This window comes from Aythya ferina (assembly GCF_964211825.1).
Source record: "Aythya ferina genome assembly, chromosome: 2".
Taxonomy (NCBI): Eukaryota; Metazoa; Chordata; class Aves; order Anseriformes; family Anatidae; genus Aythya; species Aythya ferina.
In genome coordinates this window covers 26,317,523-26,333,507 of record NC_140297.1, presented here as the reverse complement: position 1 = coordinate 26,333,507, position 15,985 = coordinate 26,317,523, and the positions used below count along the sequence as shown (strand labels likewise).

Below are 15,985 nucleotides of genomic sequence, written 5' to 3'. Positions count from 1 at the left end.
TGCATTTCATCAGATAAGAAAAATTTCATTAGCTTACTGTGTGGATACCTTCTGTCGTGTGTATTATAGAAATTCAGTCTTTGAATATCTGCAAGTTCACACTTCAGTAATAACACTCATGATGTTGCAAACAGGAAACAAACTTCCTTTGGGTAACCTGAAACACGAGGAGCAAGCAGCATTCCAGTAATACCCATGAACTCGCATCTCCTGGGAAAGGATGGCCTGACAGCAACGCAGCAAGTCCTCTTCTAGATGATGCCTCTCGTCTTGTCTCAGTGCTTCCTGGACTACTTTTCTCATTTGAGTTCCTAAGTTGGACTTTAAAAGAAAATAAATTCTTACAGATCTGATGAAAGGGACGCAGAGAGGCAACAACTGTGGAAATAGAATGCTTGCTAAGATCCGCCTCAGACAAAATAACCCAGAATAATGGTTCAAAGTTATCATTTGGTGTAGAAATTCAAGCCATTGCATCCGCTTCACCAAGTGCCCTGCTGCAGACAACAGCATCAAGGGCAGCAGATACAAAAGAATTAGCAAAAGCATCTCATCTTCATCCAGCATGGCTCATGCTGAAAAGGAAAAGCAGAATGTGTGCCAGTACAAAGCCCAAGACTAGTGTAAGGGGTACAGGTGAAGGTGGAGCTTCTTATTCTCATGGTGTGGTGCTCTTAAGATGTGTAATCCAAAACTTTCAAACCAAACCATCTGGTTTTACTAACTTTCTTCCCATATTCCTTCAGAAAAATACTAACCTGTTTTCTGATTCTGCTGAAACATATTTGGGGCTTAAAATTTGTATTCCCCTGCTATCATTCATTTTTTCTGACTTAGCTCATGCTGTCCACCTTTCCCCAGGAGCAATTTTTCAGGGCAGGGCTGTTCAGAGTAAAGACAGCCTCATCCCATACCAGCGGCTGTCCTGATGGTGCCTTTCCTCCTTTTTTTCCTTCATCATAGAGGATGGCACATGTTCTTCCACAGGAACTGCTAAGGTAGCCAGATGAGGCTAGAGAAGGGCATTTTTTGTCTAACTACATACTTCAGGTCATCCCCAGCCCACCTGACAATTCACCTGCCTTCCCTCTGCAGTGGGGTTCTTGGCTGAGGGTTGCTATTCCCTCACCTAGTCAGCAGCCTCCTGTATTCAACGCACCCTAGTGACAAGCTTTTCAGCATAAATAGGAATGAGTCATGTTTTATTGCTGTTTGTGTCCTGGACTTTTTCCTGGAGGTACAGCTACACTCCCAAATTGTTTTCTCCCTCTTTTTGCTATGCTTACGCTCACCGACGGCTCATCTCATGTGAGTCCCTAGCTACGTTTCCCAAATGCTAATTTGGAAAATCCGCTGCCCTTCCCCCTGATTTTTGAAGCGGTGAACACAACATTTCAGACGCAAACGACGACCAGAAGTCAGGGTGTCTCCCACTTGGGGCCGCCCAGCTGCCACGGGCATGCTGAAGGCTGTTTACAGCTGCGGGCAGGCTGCCAGTCAGCGCCGCGGCAGGAAAGCGATCCAGCTACTGTACTCTTGACTTTTGGGAGATATGAGGCGGCGCAAGCGCCCGAGCAGCACGACCTTTCCCTCACTGAACTCGGCGGCAGGGCCTGGCCCGTCAGCCTGTTTGTGTGCCGCGCCGCAAACTTTCACCTACTTCTGCTATTTCTGTCGGGCCGGGAGCCCTGGGCAGCTCCCGGCAGCCGATAGAAAGACGAGAACAGGAAGATATGACCCTTGTTTGCGGGGCTATTTCTGACTTTTTTTTCCACCCGCAGGAACGCATAAATATTTAGAACACAAACGTGTTGCCGGATTAAAGTATCGATCCCATCGCGTAAGTGCAGGGGGGGGAGCCCTTTGCCCGCGGTGCTGCTGGAAATTTCTTTGAGTGCTGAGGTACAACTCACACCCCTCAGTCACCAGACCGCTGCTTCCATTTACATTCAGAACTTCCCAGTGGTACTGTTAGTTTCCACCCTGACATACCGCTCACGCTGGGTCACTGTTTACCCGTACTTACAAACGCTGACTTGGAAGCTGTCTCCATACCTAGAAGATGTGGGGAGGTTCCCCTGGTTCCCTGAGGGGAAGAACTTCAGCGCTGCCTGTTGACCCATTTGGCCAACCAGCCCTCCTAACCACTGCCCCACCACAGCCAAATCCGAACAGGTAATTGCCTTCCCACTAACTGTGCAAACTGGCAGAGGGTTTAGGTAGGAGGGATTCATATTTTGGTCCACATTGAGGAAAAGGCAAGAGAAACTCATCCAAAGCTCATTCCGCTGAAGAGCAGCAACCCCGCCAGCTGTCATCACACATATCCTGGCTGGTCAGGAGAGGTGTCACCCCAGAACAGCACGTTGTGCTTCTAGCACTTGTTGGCAGCTGAGTGAGGGAGAAGAGCCTTAAATTTGTGTCCCCACAGAGGAAAAGGTAAGGTAAAAACAGCCAAGAGACCTTCTGTCAGACATCAGCAGCACAGCCACTTGTCACGTATCCTGGCTTGCCAGGAACACTGCTCTGACCTCAGTGCAGCACGATGCGTCTCCGGCACCCGGATGGCATACGGAAAATCAAGGAGGGACATAGCTGAGTGCAGAGGATGGCATTTAGGGGGAAAACAGACAGGAATCCACGCGTCAATCATTTGACTGGTCTGGACCTCGCTGTTGCACTAAAAAAGCAGTGTTCACATAGCTCCATTTCCTTAAGGACAGTCAGCAACACTGCCTAGGCTGTGACTGAGTGATGGAGGGTATTATTATTGCCTTTCAAAACATGCCCCAGGGCAGTTCAGGACAACAAAATATTGAAATAGCAGAAATTAGACCATATCCAATGAATGCTGCAGTTCAGAACCTGACACTGTTCTTCACTATCAAAATGCTGTTCCCTGACACCAGCACTTAAAGCTGTCACGTGCACAGGGGCTTCATGAGGAGAGGGAAATGGTGGTTTAGAGAGGAAAGAAAGCGGGAACAAACAGTACTTTAGCTGGGACAGATGGTAGAGTTATTTGAACTGGTTCAACTTTCACAGCCTAGTCTTCTTGACATGCAGCTTGGCTGACAGTGAATCCCCATATAGTGTTAACTTCACACATAAAACTTATCTCTCTTGGCCATTACTCAAGCAATTGTGTCCCAAATGTATTGTTTGTGTTTACATGAGTGAAAAGTTATATTGCTCAGAAGCTACTGCAAGGTATTACTTATCATATACATTGAGAAGCATTATGAAGGAGACACAGTTCTTCCAGAGCAATAAAACTCTGTTAGTTGCTGGGTTGTGAGTATATAACATTCTTGTAGAAGTTTGTTTTGTTTTGAAAAGCTTCCAAGTTTTGAATTACTGGAGCCTTGCCCTTTCACTAATTGAGGAAGGCAACACGTTTCCTATATTTCCTGCAACTACAGTTGTACGGTTTGTTATGAGCTAAACTGAGCATGCAAGATTTTTGTTCATCCCTTACAGCATTTAACTACCTGAAAAACTATGAGAAAACAAGTTCTGGTAATGAAAAAAATATACATACAAACAACAGGAATTATTTCTAATAAACATTCTTCTGTTCAGAACAGAGAGTGTAGTAAGTCTACTCACAAAGGTAATACAAGTTACTTATACTAAACAGGGTCACCAGCCAGTAAATTAAAATAAAGTATCTCAATAGGAACAGAAACAGTGACCTTATAACTTAGAATAACTGCATAGCGTAGAAGACTTCTTGACACAGATTTTATTGCAAAATGTTGATTGTGAGATTCTTGCTTTGCCTTCGTTAGTAGCTTTAGGAAAAAACTAAAGCAAAAGAAGGGTTGTCATACCCATGCTCCATAATTAAAACAACTGTGTTGGATATTTGCACTTCCAAGAGTCATCTGCAACTTGCAGGTAAGCAAAGTTAAACCAGTCAAAAGCAAACCCCATCATCCGTTCCCAGATTTTCAACTTCAGGCAAACACAAGAAAAATCAGAAAGGTTATGTTTGCTGTCATTAGGTGCCTTCATTTTGCTTTATTTCACATTTCATATGCCAACATTCTACCACTGTGGTAAAACCTGATCTATCTGTTGGAACAATAACACAGCAATAAAATAATAAAACAGCAAGTACTAGGAAGTAGAACACTAGGCAGTGATAATAGATTAATGACTAGGAAGACAAAAACAAGATAAAGCTTCAAAAACATATCCAATGATAAGCTAAAGTGTTTTCCACTGAGTATCAAAGTATGTAGATTTCTTTTTAGGAATATATCTTGCTTCCCATGAAAAAGCATACCTATTTGTGTATATGTATACAAACGTGTACAGCACTGTCTGTAAACATACATATATTACATTTGGACTGAAGTTTTATGTATGTATTAAAGCTAGATTATTTTGCATTGTGGATTTGTGTTTTGTATTGTTGTTTTATTGTGGTCCTGCTGTTGATGACTGAGATTCAGGATGTCGGGAACTCCTCTGCTGAAAGTGACGCTGTGCAAACTCTGTCTTTGGTGACGTAGACCCAACAGCCTGGGAAAATCCCAGGCAACGCTGGACTTCCAGGTTCTCTCTCCACTAAAGAGGAAAGTTGCTGAGACTTTTCCCAGCACATCTGTGACCCTGGAAGATAAGCTAATAGTGAAAGAGCAGTTCAGCCGATCAATTATTAGGTCAGCTCCAGAACGAGTAAATAAGGGTCACTTGGCGATTTGCAGCCAGTGCGTCACCGAAGCAGCTGTCTGGAGGTATTTGGTCACTGTTAACCCGGGTTATGGCAATGACCTACATGTCAAACTGTGTGCTTAGGATCTACTTTTGCTCCCTTTGTGCTTCAGCGTACTCTCCACACAAAGCTTGGGCTTTTAACAACCGCAGTACCCCCTGCCTTTAGCGCAGGGAAGGAGCCTGCACACCTCGTAGCGGCTCCCCGTTTGGATATCCCCTCCACCAGCGTGCCCTCACGGCCGGCAGCAGGACATCAGCCCCTCGCTGCCCCTCGGGGGCCTCCCGGAGCCTCCCTGGCAGTGCCCCGGCCCCGCACACCCAAGGTCAGCGGCCGGGGCTCGGTGCCAGGGGCCGGGGGCGCCCCGCCAGCGGCCGTCACGAGCCGCCCGTGAGGCGAGGCCCCGTCACGGGCGGCGGGGCCGGGCCTGAGGGAGCCCCGCCCGCCGCGGGCTCTACTTAGGGGCGGCGGTGCCGCCGCTCGCCACAGGGCAGCTACAGCCCGACCGATCCCAAAAAGATCCCCAGCGACCCTTCAAGATCCTCAGCGACCACTGGCAGCGATGAAGGCGGCTCGCATCGCCCTGCGCACCGCGGCTCCCCTGGCGGGGGCTGGCAGCGGCAGCGCTGGCCGTGGCGGCAGCAGCAGCAGCAGCCGGCTGCCGCGGGAGGTGGAGCAGTTCTCCCGCTTCTCCCCCTCGCCGCTCTCCATCAAGCAGCTGCTGGACTTCGGTGAGAGCCACGGAGCCGCTCCGGGCTCACCCTGGGGCCGGGGGGTGGCCGTGGGGGTGTTTTGGGTGAGGGGAGACGCCGCCGCCCCTCTCCTCAGACGCCCTCTGAGGGCTGCGCAGCGGTTGCCGGGCTCTGTGCTGGGGCCCTTAATGGGGTTTGGGGCATGGGGGCGGCAGCAGCGAGCACGGAACAGCCTGTACCTGGCTGCGGTGCCCTGCTGGCAGCCGCCCAGACTGCTCTCAGCGGCGCTGGCCTGGAGGAGCCCGTGTTTACAGGGCTGCGGAGGCTCTCCCGGAGGATTACGGAGCCCCCCTGGCAAAATGGGAAACCTACAAACGTGCCTCCCTTGGGTGGGCAGCGTCCTGCTGCCCTGCAAACCCAGGCGCAGGAGAACTGGCCAGCATTGCCATGATGATTGCAAAGGATTATAGTCCTCAAGTCTGCAGAGAGACAGAAATTTGTATTGTGACTTCTCTCTTTCCTCCAACACACAACATTTTCTTTGGTTGGATTTGCTTTGTAGGCTCAACGAATGGATGCGAGAGAACTTCTTTCGCCTTTCTGAGACAGGAGCTTCCTGTGAGGTTTGCAAACATACTGAGGGAAATTGATCTTCTTCCCGACAGATTGCTGAGCACACCATCAGTGCAGTTAGTAAAAAGCTGGTAAGTAAGAACTGCTTGAACTGGGCCTGTAGAATAACACAGCTCCAACAACTTCGTTGTTGTAGACTTTTTTTGAATAACAGAAGACACTAACAAAATAAACTAGAAATGCAGTTCATTCATCAAAGCTCAAGTGCAAGCTGTTCTACACTTGAGTGGTGTGCTAAAATTAAACTGAAATCGCAATGTGGTCATGTTGTTGTTTTTAAAACATCTCTTAACAGTTTAGAATTTGCTGTTAGAACAAAACTGTCTGCTTTTTAAGAAGTGAGAAGACAGTGCTCTCTTCTCTCATAACATGCACAGACCCTCAGAGTTACATGGAAATGGAAGAGATGGCTCTATTTTTGTTTGGATCTCTCACTGATGCAACTGTAGCAGAACAGCCATTCTGTAGCAAATTGCCTTGGCCCATGCATCTTAGAATTCAGTTAACATTCACCTTGTGGTTGACAGGGTGATTGGATCTGATTTAACCTTGCTCTACTGGCACAACTGCAGTGCTTGCAAAGAAGGCTGACACAAAGGGCAAAAGCATTAGAGTAAGATCCAGAAACGGTCTTAATCTAGCAAACTACAGCTGTGCCTTTGCAATATGCGTCAAGACTGTCAGACATCAGCAAAGAGGCTCAAGTGCTTAGCTTGTGACAAAGCTGATTAGACTTGGACAAACTTTTGCTCAGGTGGATTCCATTATTTATTATTTGGATTTTCTTTTGAAATGCCCCTCTTCTCTAAAACTGTAAGAGGAGCCGATGTTAAAGTGATGTTTTAAATTCTTGTCCAGGTGGCAGGCATGAGAAAACTTGCATGACTTCTAGGGTTCAGGCAGAAGTGACTGTGTTTCCATGCTTAGATGGAACTTCGATACTTCAAAGATATTTCAGACTTCTAGCTGACTTCTTAAGAGTAATAACTTGGACAATACTAAGTGTCTTTTCTGTTCCAAGACGAATGAAATATCATATTCATTTTATTTTATTTTTAATAGGTACATCCAAAGTCTAATGGAGCTGGTTGAGTTCCATCAAAAAAGCCCAGATGACCAGAAAGTATTATCTGAGTAAGTTTTCCATTTGTTTCATTGAGCTTTCAATCATATGCTCTATTTTTCATATTGTTGCTTCAGAATGATCACTGTCCTGAACTGAGTTTAGTAATTTAGCATGAATTGCTGAGCATCTCACAAACAATATGTTGAGCAATACTGCACATAGATGACCTTTGGCAGCTTGGTTCTAAGGGTGTAGTGCCTCCTGAACTGTCATGACAAAGATTAACAAAAAATATACTTGATGTCATGTCCCTGCTTCTTTCCAAGCTGTCAGCTAGGGGTCATCTTAACTCCCTGCATTCTCCTGCTTAAACTCTTATGCATGAGGAAGCAGGCAATGAATTTGACATGAGTAATGATTACATTGTTTATATTAAAAATATCCTATTTCTGGTGTAGGTCAATGTAGGTCAATTTAAAAATACAGTCTATTTTTCATTCTCTTAACATTAAGGCTACTTTACTTATCTGTGTTGCTGGATTAGATAAGGACTTTTGTACACAGCTTGCCTTCATGTAGTCTTAGAACAAAGTTCTAATGAGATTTTTTTTTTTTACTTAGCTTTATAGATACACTAATTAGAGTCCGAAACAGACATCATGATGTGGTTCCTACAATGGCACAAGGAGTAATTGAATACAAAGATATGTTTAAAGTAGATCCTGTCACCAATCAAAACATTCAGTATTTCTTGGATCGCTTTTATATGAGCCGTATTTCCACCCGGATGCTCATGAACCAACACAGTAAGTAGAAATTCTTAACTGAGGAAACACTTCATAGAATCATAGAATGGTTTGGGTTGGAAGGGACCTTAAAGATCATCTAGTTCCAATCCACTGCCTTCAATTTAGTGAAAAACATTTTAATGCAAATGTTTCTTAGAACTGTTGGAGATCTGCCTCGGATAACTGATGCTGAAAAGTTAAAGTGCATGACTTAAAGTAATGGGAGAACTTACTGTAATTAGACTGTAGTCTAGAAAATAAGTCTTATGGAAAATGCAGGGATCTCCTTTACATCTGAAAAGCCTTTGTATCTACACAGATACTACCACCGTAGTGCTATCTATGCCTTTTTAGATCTTAAAAAGGCTATCCACTGCCAGCAAACCATCTTATGTGACTACATGATATGATTGCACTGTTTTAATATAAACTTAATTTTCAAATAGTACAGTATTTGTGATTAAATACGATATCTGTTTTCATCCAAAACAGCACTTCTTTTTGATGATAAATCCAGCTCAGGGCACCCAAGGCACATTGGAAGTATTGATCCTTGCTGTGATGTTGTTGAAGTAGTGAATGGTAAGTGTTCTGATACCATAATTTTTCTGTGATCAGTATTTATCTGCTTGCAAGCAGACTGGGTAACCAGCAAGTGTAATAGGATGCCGAATGTTTCTTGTTGAAATAGCTGAAAGCAGTCTATCAAAACATGAGTTTTTGTAGGACAGAATCTAAAATACAAAGCAGCAGTAAAAAATGTCTGAATAAGGCCTAGTAAGTAACAGATGAGGAAGGAATTAAAACTGTGGTGTTGATCAGCAAATCAGCATTACTTACTCTTAATCCATACCCCAGATGCATCTGTTTTACAGAATCACCAAGTAGTGCTGAAGACTTCCCCATACTGCTATAATTGCCTCCTTAGTCTCAGTTTTAGTGCACACAGCATAGGTGCAATATTATCATCCCCTGTGAAACACAGGCTTAGTCCGTGTCATGTTAGCAGCTATTGCAGTTAGAAATTGTATTTTGCTATGCATTGGTTCAACAGCATTTAATACTTCATTTCATGTATTTTAAATATTTCAGATGCTTTTGAAAGTTCCAAGATGCTATGTGACCAGTATTACTTAACGTCTCCAGAGCTAAAACTTAAACAAGTGAATGGTAAGATGAGGGCTTTTATGTCTCTCTTCCTATTGTGATCAAATTGCTGTGTTTACTCAATCAAAAGGCTCCCACTTCTATAGCCATGATGGTACATACCAGTTGACTTCTCATGTGGTGGTTCCTCTTCCCTTTGTTCTGAGTGCCTCATTCAATCTACTGTGTTTGAACTCAGATGTCACTGTATCTCTAACACTACATGTCCTGAGGTGGTGTTTACAAATTTGAAATGAGGAAGACTAGGCTGTAACAGTAAAATAGGTTGCTAGTGAGTTCTACTCCTCAGGTGGGAAGGTGGGTTTACTGACTGAGAAACATCAGTTCTAGTCTAAGCTGCCTGCATGTATCTGATCTTGGGCAGTCTTCTGAACCTCTAAACTTATTTACTTATGAAACTGAACTTTACTTGAAAATAAACTGTTACTAAGCAGGTGATGATTACCACCTAAGCATTGTTATGAGTATACAAACGCCTACATTTGGTGGGGGGGGGGATATACCCCCAAGTTAAAACTTTTTCTTGGTTTTTGTTTGCTTATTGTAAAAATTGTTGGTATTGCATCCAGATTTTATCTCCCTGCTAAGTATTGCTTGTCTCTTTCTCTTCATCTAGGAAAATTTCCAGGAGAGCCAATTAACATTGTATATGTTCCATCTCATCTCTTCCACATGCTTTTTGAGCTCTTTAAGGTATGTCAGTATATGCTGTTTCTTCCCTCAGTATTCTGAGCAGGAGCATCAATATTTAAAACCTCTAGCTAGACCTGAGTGAAATAGAGCTGTGCATAGGACAGATTTCGAAAGATTTCTTACGTGGGGGAATTGCTTTGGCAGTTGGGAAAACAATGACTGCAGTTTGTTGGAGGATATTTGGACACTTTGATGTGGTGGTAACTGGGGGAAGGGAGAAAAGGAGTAAAAGTGGGACATGAGGCTGTGACAACCACTCTGAAAGCCTTCTGCTTTTAGACTACACTTATAGAGCAGTTTTGCTGTAGTGCCTTCCTGTGGAGTAGGAAATGCGTTGAATGGGGCTGAACTATGTGCTGCCAACAAGGGATGTGGAGTTCTGACAGTCTTTAGCAACTGTTGAGCTCAACTCTTTTTTTCTAGAGACCTGCTGACACTTCATGGATTTAGTTTATTTAAGAGATATTAGCCTAGTTTGGTGTTCATCAAAACAATGTAATCTCTGAAGTGGAGAGGAGTCTTAAGTGTGAGACTTCTGTTCTTGTTATGCTTAGTTGCTAAGCGTTTTTTCTTGAAGCTAGGCAATAGTAGAAGTGGATGGTAAATGCTCAGCCTCTGCATAATAACAGGAGTATTAAAGTGATGTGATTAAGTGCACAGGTTGAATGCTTTCTGATGATGGTAACCTTCATTTCCACAGAACTCAATGAGGGCAACAGTTGAATTTCAAGAAAACAGTCCTTCCCTCTCTCCAATTGAAGTGACAGTCGTTCTAGGACAAGAAGACTTGGCAATTAAGGTACCTTCTTGGCCTGCTACCATATGGGCTTTATGTAATCTTTGGTTTCACATGTTGCAGCAAATTTTGTTAGAGTAATTTGCTACAAGTTCTGTGACAACAGATCAAAGATACAAGGCATAAGCTTTCTGCTGATAGCCTACATACAGAGCAATTATCTAACTGGAAAATAATCTGGTATGAAACAAATAGCACTTTTTACTGCTGGAGGGTTTGTTTAAATACCAGTGCTTTAAATATCAGTTTTAGTACGTGATCATAGTTAACTTTTATTTCCTCCTAAATCAGATCTCTGACAGAGGCGGTGGTGTTCCAGTGAGGAAAATTGAGCAGCTGTTCAGCTACATGTATTCCACAGCACCAAGGCCAAGGATGGATGATGGCCGAAATACTCCTCTTGTAAGTTTACTTTAATGCTCATGTTGCTAATGAGGTTACCATAAATATTGGGCAGATTGATAGGTTAATAAATACTGAAACCCTATATCTGCCCTACTGCTCTGTGGCGTGTATTAAGACCCAGTGTAATAGATCTTAGATCTCTTTTAGCATTAACTCTTGCTTAATGGACAAAATGAGTTTTTAAAGGTATAAATGGAAGCATAGTCCTACCTGAGCCTCATTTCTTCTACTCCAATGACAATAATTTACTTGTTCTTCACTTCCTCTCAGTTATTGAACTTAAAAGAAATACTGTATTTGCAGAGGCAAGCACAACTGGAATAGGTATAGAATATAGTTACACTCTAGTAATAACCTTCCAGTAATCAAGATATGCTAGCAAAAACTAGGCAGGGAAATACAGAAGTTTCACGTGTAAAAGTAACACCTCTATATGTACCTTTCCTCCTCAATAGAGATTCTTTTCAAATAGTCAATTTGCATGTGGAACTGATTAGAAAACCCCTTTCTTTTAAGAAAATTGCAAAAGACTTTAACAGTCTAAAGTCTCTGAACACTTTCACATCACACACATCACATAATGTTAGGGATTGGAAGGGACCTTGAAAGATCATCTAGTCCAATCCCCCAATATAAGCACACTTTCCAGCATCTTAAGTCCTAAGAGTTAGTAAATAATTTTGTTTTAATTTCTTTTTAGGCTGGCTTTGGGTATGGCTTGCCAATTTCCCGTCTATATGCTAAATACTTCCAAGGAGACCTAAATCTCTACTCCATATGTGGCTATGGAACAGATGCTATTATCTACTTGAAGGTATGTGTTTTGATTTGGTTTAAATAAAAAATGCTGATAAATTCCACTAATGCAGTGAGGTGACTACTTCAGTATCATAAAGTAAACATTCTCTGCTTATAAGTAGAAAATGACTTCATTTTCATTAAGAAATGACAGTAAACTTTCTAACTGGTCCTTAGAAGTTTAAAAAAAAAAAAAAAAACAAAAAAAAACCTCAGCTATAACAAGTCTACTTGAATGCATATTGCTAAGAGCTTTAAATCAAATTCAGGAGGTTCCTTGTATTGATAGATTTCATATTTACCGATTCATGGAATATAAAATACCAGGGAAAAGCGAAGTAACAGAAATAGAAAGATGTGAGCAACAGATTAGTTTTCTTTACTGTGCCTTTTTTTTTTTTTTTTTTTACTCTGACAACCAGGCATTTTTAGTATTAGTTCATATAGACTTTCCTATTCAGCATCTGCCATATAGCCCATATACGCGATTTGGTTATTAGTAATATTGAATCATAGTCTGGCACATATCACTCCCTAATAAACACAAGCTATTCTTTTAGCAGAAGAATATGGAAGTAGGAAAGGATCACATCTTGAAGCTTCTTTGTACTTCTGTAAAGTTCTTACACACTGCTTTCAGGATTATCTTGAAAATAGCTTACAGAATACCTTCTAAGGCCTATAAAAATGCATAAACGTGATTTGAAGTCCCGGCATTTGTCCTGCCAAATTACTCATTGCAAACTTAAATGCTATAGTTAACTTGCTTCAGTATCCATTACAGAAACATTTGTGTAAACAACTTTGTCACTGATTTGGCAGTTGAAGCATACTGTGTCAACTTCTGTAAAGTGGTATTACTGAGAGGGGAAAAACTGAGTAACTCTTCTTGTTTTTAGGCCCTATCAACAGAATCAGTAGAAAAACTCCCAGTCTTCAACAAGTCTGCTTCTAAGCATTACCAAGCTACATCAGAGGCGGATGACTGGTGTGTGCCAAGCAGAGGCCCAAAACAGAGTGCAGCTCTCTGAAGAAGTTGGTATCTGAGGCACCCAACGGGATCAAGCTGGCTTCTCAAGGACTAGTGTTTGGAAGTACTTAGCTACCTTCAAACAGGCAAATTCTTCAGTTTCAGGACTGGCAAAAGAGTAAGAAGCTAAGGATGTTATAGCCTAGGCTGTATGCATTAAATGTGAAATGCTTCTGTGTACTTCGGGCTGAAGAAAATAGAAGTATATGTCTTTTAAGAAGAGGTGTGTATAGAGGAAATTCAGGCTATTCTTGTGATCAAAGATTTGATGTGGTAGAAGCGTGCAATTGAGTCCTGTCTAATGCTTGAATTCTGGATACTGATAAATATCAGTTAAGCTGGTATATATTTTTCTCCTAGAATAGATATCAGCAGTTCATCTTATTACAGAACTCCTCAGGTAGATAGTTGCACCTGTACTTTATAGCTGTATTTATAACATTTGGAAAATAGCCACTTACCTTGCCTACAAGACTGCTGTTTTATAAACAGTATCCGAATACAGCCTGAATGGGAAGGAGGGGGTGAACCCTTGCCAGGTAGGGAGAGAGTGTTTTCCATGTATAAGGAAGTCCCATTCTAACAAAAGAAGCAATCCTGTATTCCAGTAATAGTTCTTACGTGAAGCCTTGCTCAGTTATATTTTTATAAAAGTATATATATTTTAAGCTGTTCATGGAAAGGCAAGTGAAACAAGGCTACTGTGCATAAGGAAATCAGGATTTTTTTTAGGGACAAATTGGAAAGCCACTTATTTGTAACATCCATAAAGTTAGCCTATATCTCAGCACTCTGGAAAACAAGTGCCAAGTAGATTAGGATTTTCTGGGAACTGAAGTGAGACATGCAAGTTGTACTGAAAGGTTTTGGTGGTCTGTGTTATGCAAGCATGGCATGGGGAACAGTATACTTAAAGTGTTGTCCTGTGATTCCTTTTTGTCATGCTGTTAGATGACTAGTGGGCTCGATACACGAAACCAAAATCTGCCTACTACCATGTCTGCCAAATATGTATCGTACCACACTATCATGTGGTACATGGGGAATTCTCAGCCTTGAGAGCTGGGAGCACTGAAGGTCTGTTTGAAAGGTTTTTAGGAGCAGTGGTGGTGGAGTAGAATGCTGTTCTGAGAACTGTTCTATGTCATGGAAAGGGCTTGTGAAGCGAAGATTTAAAATATCAACGACACTGAAAACTGTAGAGAACAGCAAAATGGGGAATTGCCATAGGAACAGTGCTAGTGGGAGAGAGCCGTTGAGAAAACACTCCATTCTCAGTAAGCTCTTCTCCCTTTCCCATCTTTGGATTTTTCCCCTCCTTGTAAGCAAGGTAAGCTGAATGCCAGGATAAAGTGAAGCTAATGGAGGTTACTCAGCCGTACAGTCAAAGTTCATTGGGGCTGTGTAATACTACTTGAATTTTTGTTGACTGATCAGCATTGTTATCTTAAGTGTATACAATCCTTGGAAAGAAGTTGCAAATACAGTATTTAAAGCATCTTGCTCAGTTGTATGACAGATTAGTATTTACTGGGCAGAAAGCCACTCCCACTCCATACTATACTGTGAATCTTGAATTTTTAACAGCAATAAGAAAGCAAGAACTAACTTTTAGAATAAAGTTTTTGCTTGGGGTAAACTTCTCAGTGGAAGATACTATTCTGTTATGATGTATTTCTTTCAAAAACTAAACCTTGAAGTGTTGGTGATAATTACTGAGCATGATGACTTAAGTACTGCATTGGGGCCACTCTTATCCCAGTGAATAAGCTGCAATCACCAAAGGTCACCAATTCAGGTATATTTTAGTTCAGCTTACTAAGTAAAATGGATAACAAAAGTGAAATATCTTTGTTTAGAAGATACAGGTGTGAAAAAGCTGCTTTCACTGCCATAATATACTTGAATACTTTGACTTTGTATTGAATACAAGGTCACAAAAAATGCCTAGGTAGTTTTTGTTAAACACAAATAATACTGTCTGCACCCGGGAACTCTTGAATGTGAGTTGTGATCTCATGATATACTGTATATATGTACCGTAGCTGCAGCTACCCCAGGTTGGAGCTGTAACTATTTTTAAGCAGCCAAAGCACATGAGTGTTGTAAACAAATGTGTATTAGAGCTTACAAATAGAAGCTTTCTGGATAAGTGTAATTTTGAATCTGTATATGCAGAACACATTCACAAAGCAGACAGATGTGTGTAGTGCTTAAGGAACCTATGTGGAATCTCTTTAGTATTAAAAAATACTTAAGGGCTATCACCCTAGATAAAATGGTGTCTTTCAACACTTACTGAATTCTTATTCCTGACTTGTAGTTTTGAGCCTTTTACCGGTTTGTAGATATTTAAATAATTTTATAATAAAATCTTTTTAATGGTTGTCTAGTATCTTCCTCTTTTTTCTTTAAAGTCTACTGCAAGCATGGGCTTTTAAGTATTAATCAGTAAGTTTAATTACGGCTTTTAGTGTGAGTGAGGTCTGGATTTGGTGTGTTTGTTTTTTGGGGGGGTGGTCCTCTTTGGTTGGGGGGAGAATTCTTCTAGTAGGTAACTTCTGATATTGGTGATCTTTCTAGTGGAGCTCACTCGTTTCAGGGGGTCCTAAACATCAAAAGTAGATTGAATCCTTCGTTGCTCCTAATTCCAGGAAGTATTTAAGGGGAGGTAGGATCTGGGCGATGAGTTTCAATGGGCTTCTTTGAACAACTTTCTTCTAAAAGCTTCAATGACAAAATTACTTGGACCCTTATGTTTCTGGTAGTGAGCTTTTTTTTTGGGTGAAAGGCAGCAAATTGCCTTCGCTCATACATCCTAAAGGTGGTGGGGTGCAGGAGGATTGCCCACACATCACAGTCACCTTGCTAAAATTAACTGGCTTATGATGCAAGAAGCTTGCAGAGTTTGGCTGTAGCTGTCTTACCAAGCTACTAGGTAACAGCTCATAATCTGATCTTGACGCTCAGAAGTTTTGAGAGGCATCAGACGCAGCACAAGTCACGCAGTTTGTGGTTGCTAAGAAATCTGCCTCCAAGAAAACTGGCTTAGACCTCAGTTGTGTCATCAAAAAAACACTTTCAGGTTCACTGCCACAAAGATGAGGGGCAAACACACTGCTAAGTGAGTTGCTTAAGCAATTCTCTTAATGCAAGCATCATATTTCTAATCATATAGCATTTGATGTTAATTC

The 15,985-nt window shown here is 41.9% G+C and overlaps 1 protein-coding gene across 1 annotated transcript; it reads left to right on the top strand.

Annotated features, from left to right (window-relative positions):
* Positions 1-5,184: 5,184 nt before the first annotated feature.
* PDK4 (pyruvate dehydrogenase kinase 4) lies at positions 5,185-15,178 on the top strand. Its single transcript, XM_084509615.1, has 11 exons — positions 5,185-5,454; positions 5,978-6,119; positions 7,111-7,182; positions 7,736-7,920; positions 8,395-8,484; positions 8,995-9,072; positions 9,686-9,762; positions 10,463-10,561; positions 10,850-10,960; positions 11,664-11,777; positions 12,661-15,178. The coding sequence occupies exons 1-11, from the start codon at positions 5,286-5,288 to the stop codon at positions 12,790-12,792; spliced, it is 1,269 nt and encodes a 422-aa protein (XP_084365741.1). The 5' UTR covers positions 5,185-5,285; the 3' UTR covers positions 12,793-15,178.
* Positions 15,179-15,985: the final 807 nt, after the last annotated feature.

Coding starts and splice junctions, on each gene's coding strand:
- PDK4 (XM_084509615.1), top strand. CDS start 5,286: ATGAAGGCGGCTCGCATCGCCCTGCGCACCGCGGCTCCCCTGGCGGGG. Junction 7,921..8,394: donor GATGCTCATGAACCAACACA/GTAAGTAGAAAT, acceptor CATCCAAAACAG/CACTTCTTTTTGATGATAAA. Junction 10,562..10,849: donor AAGAAGACTTGGCAATTAAG/GTACCTTCTTGG, acceptor CTCCTAAATCAG/ATCTCTGACAGAGGCGGTGG.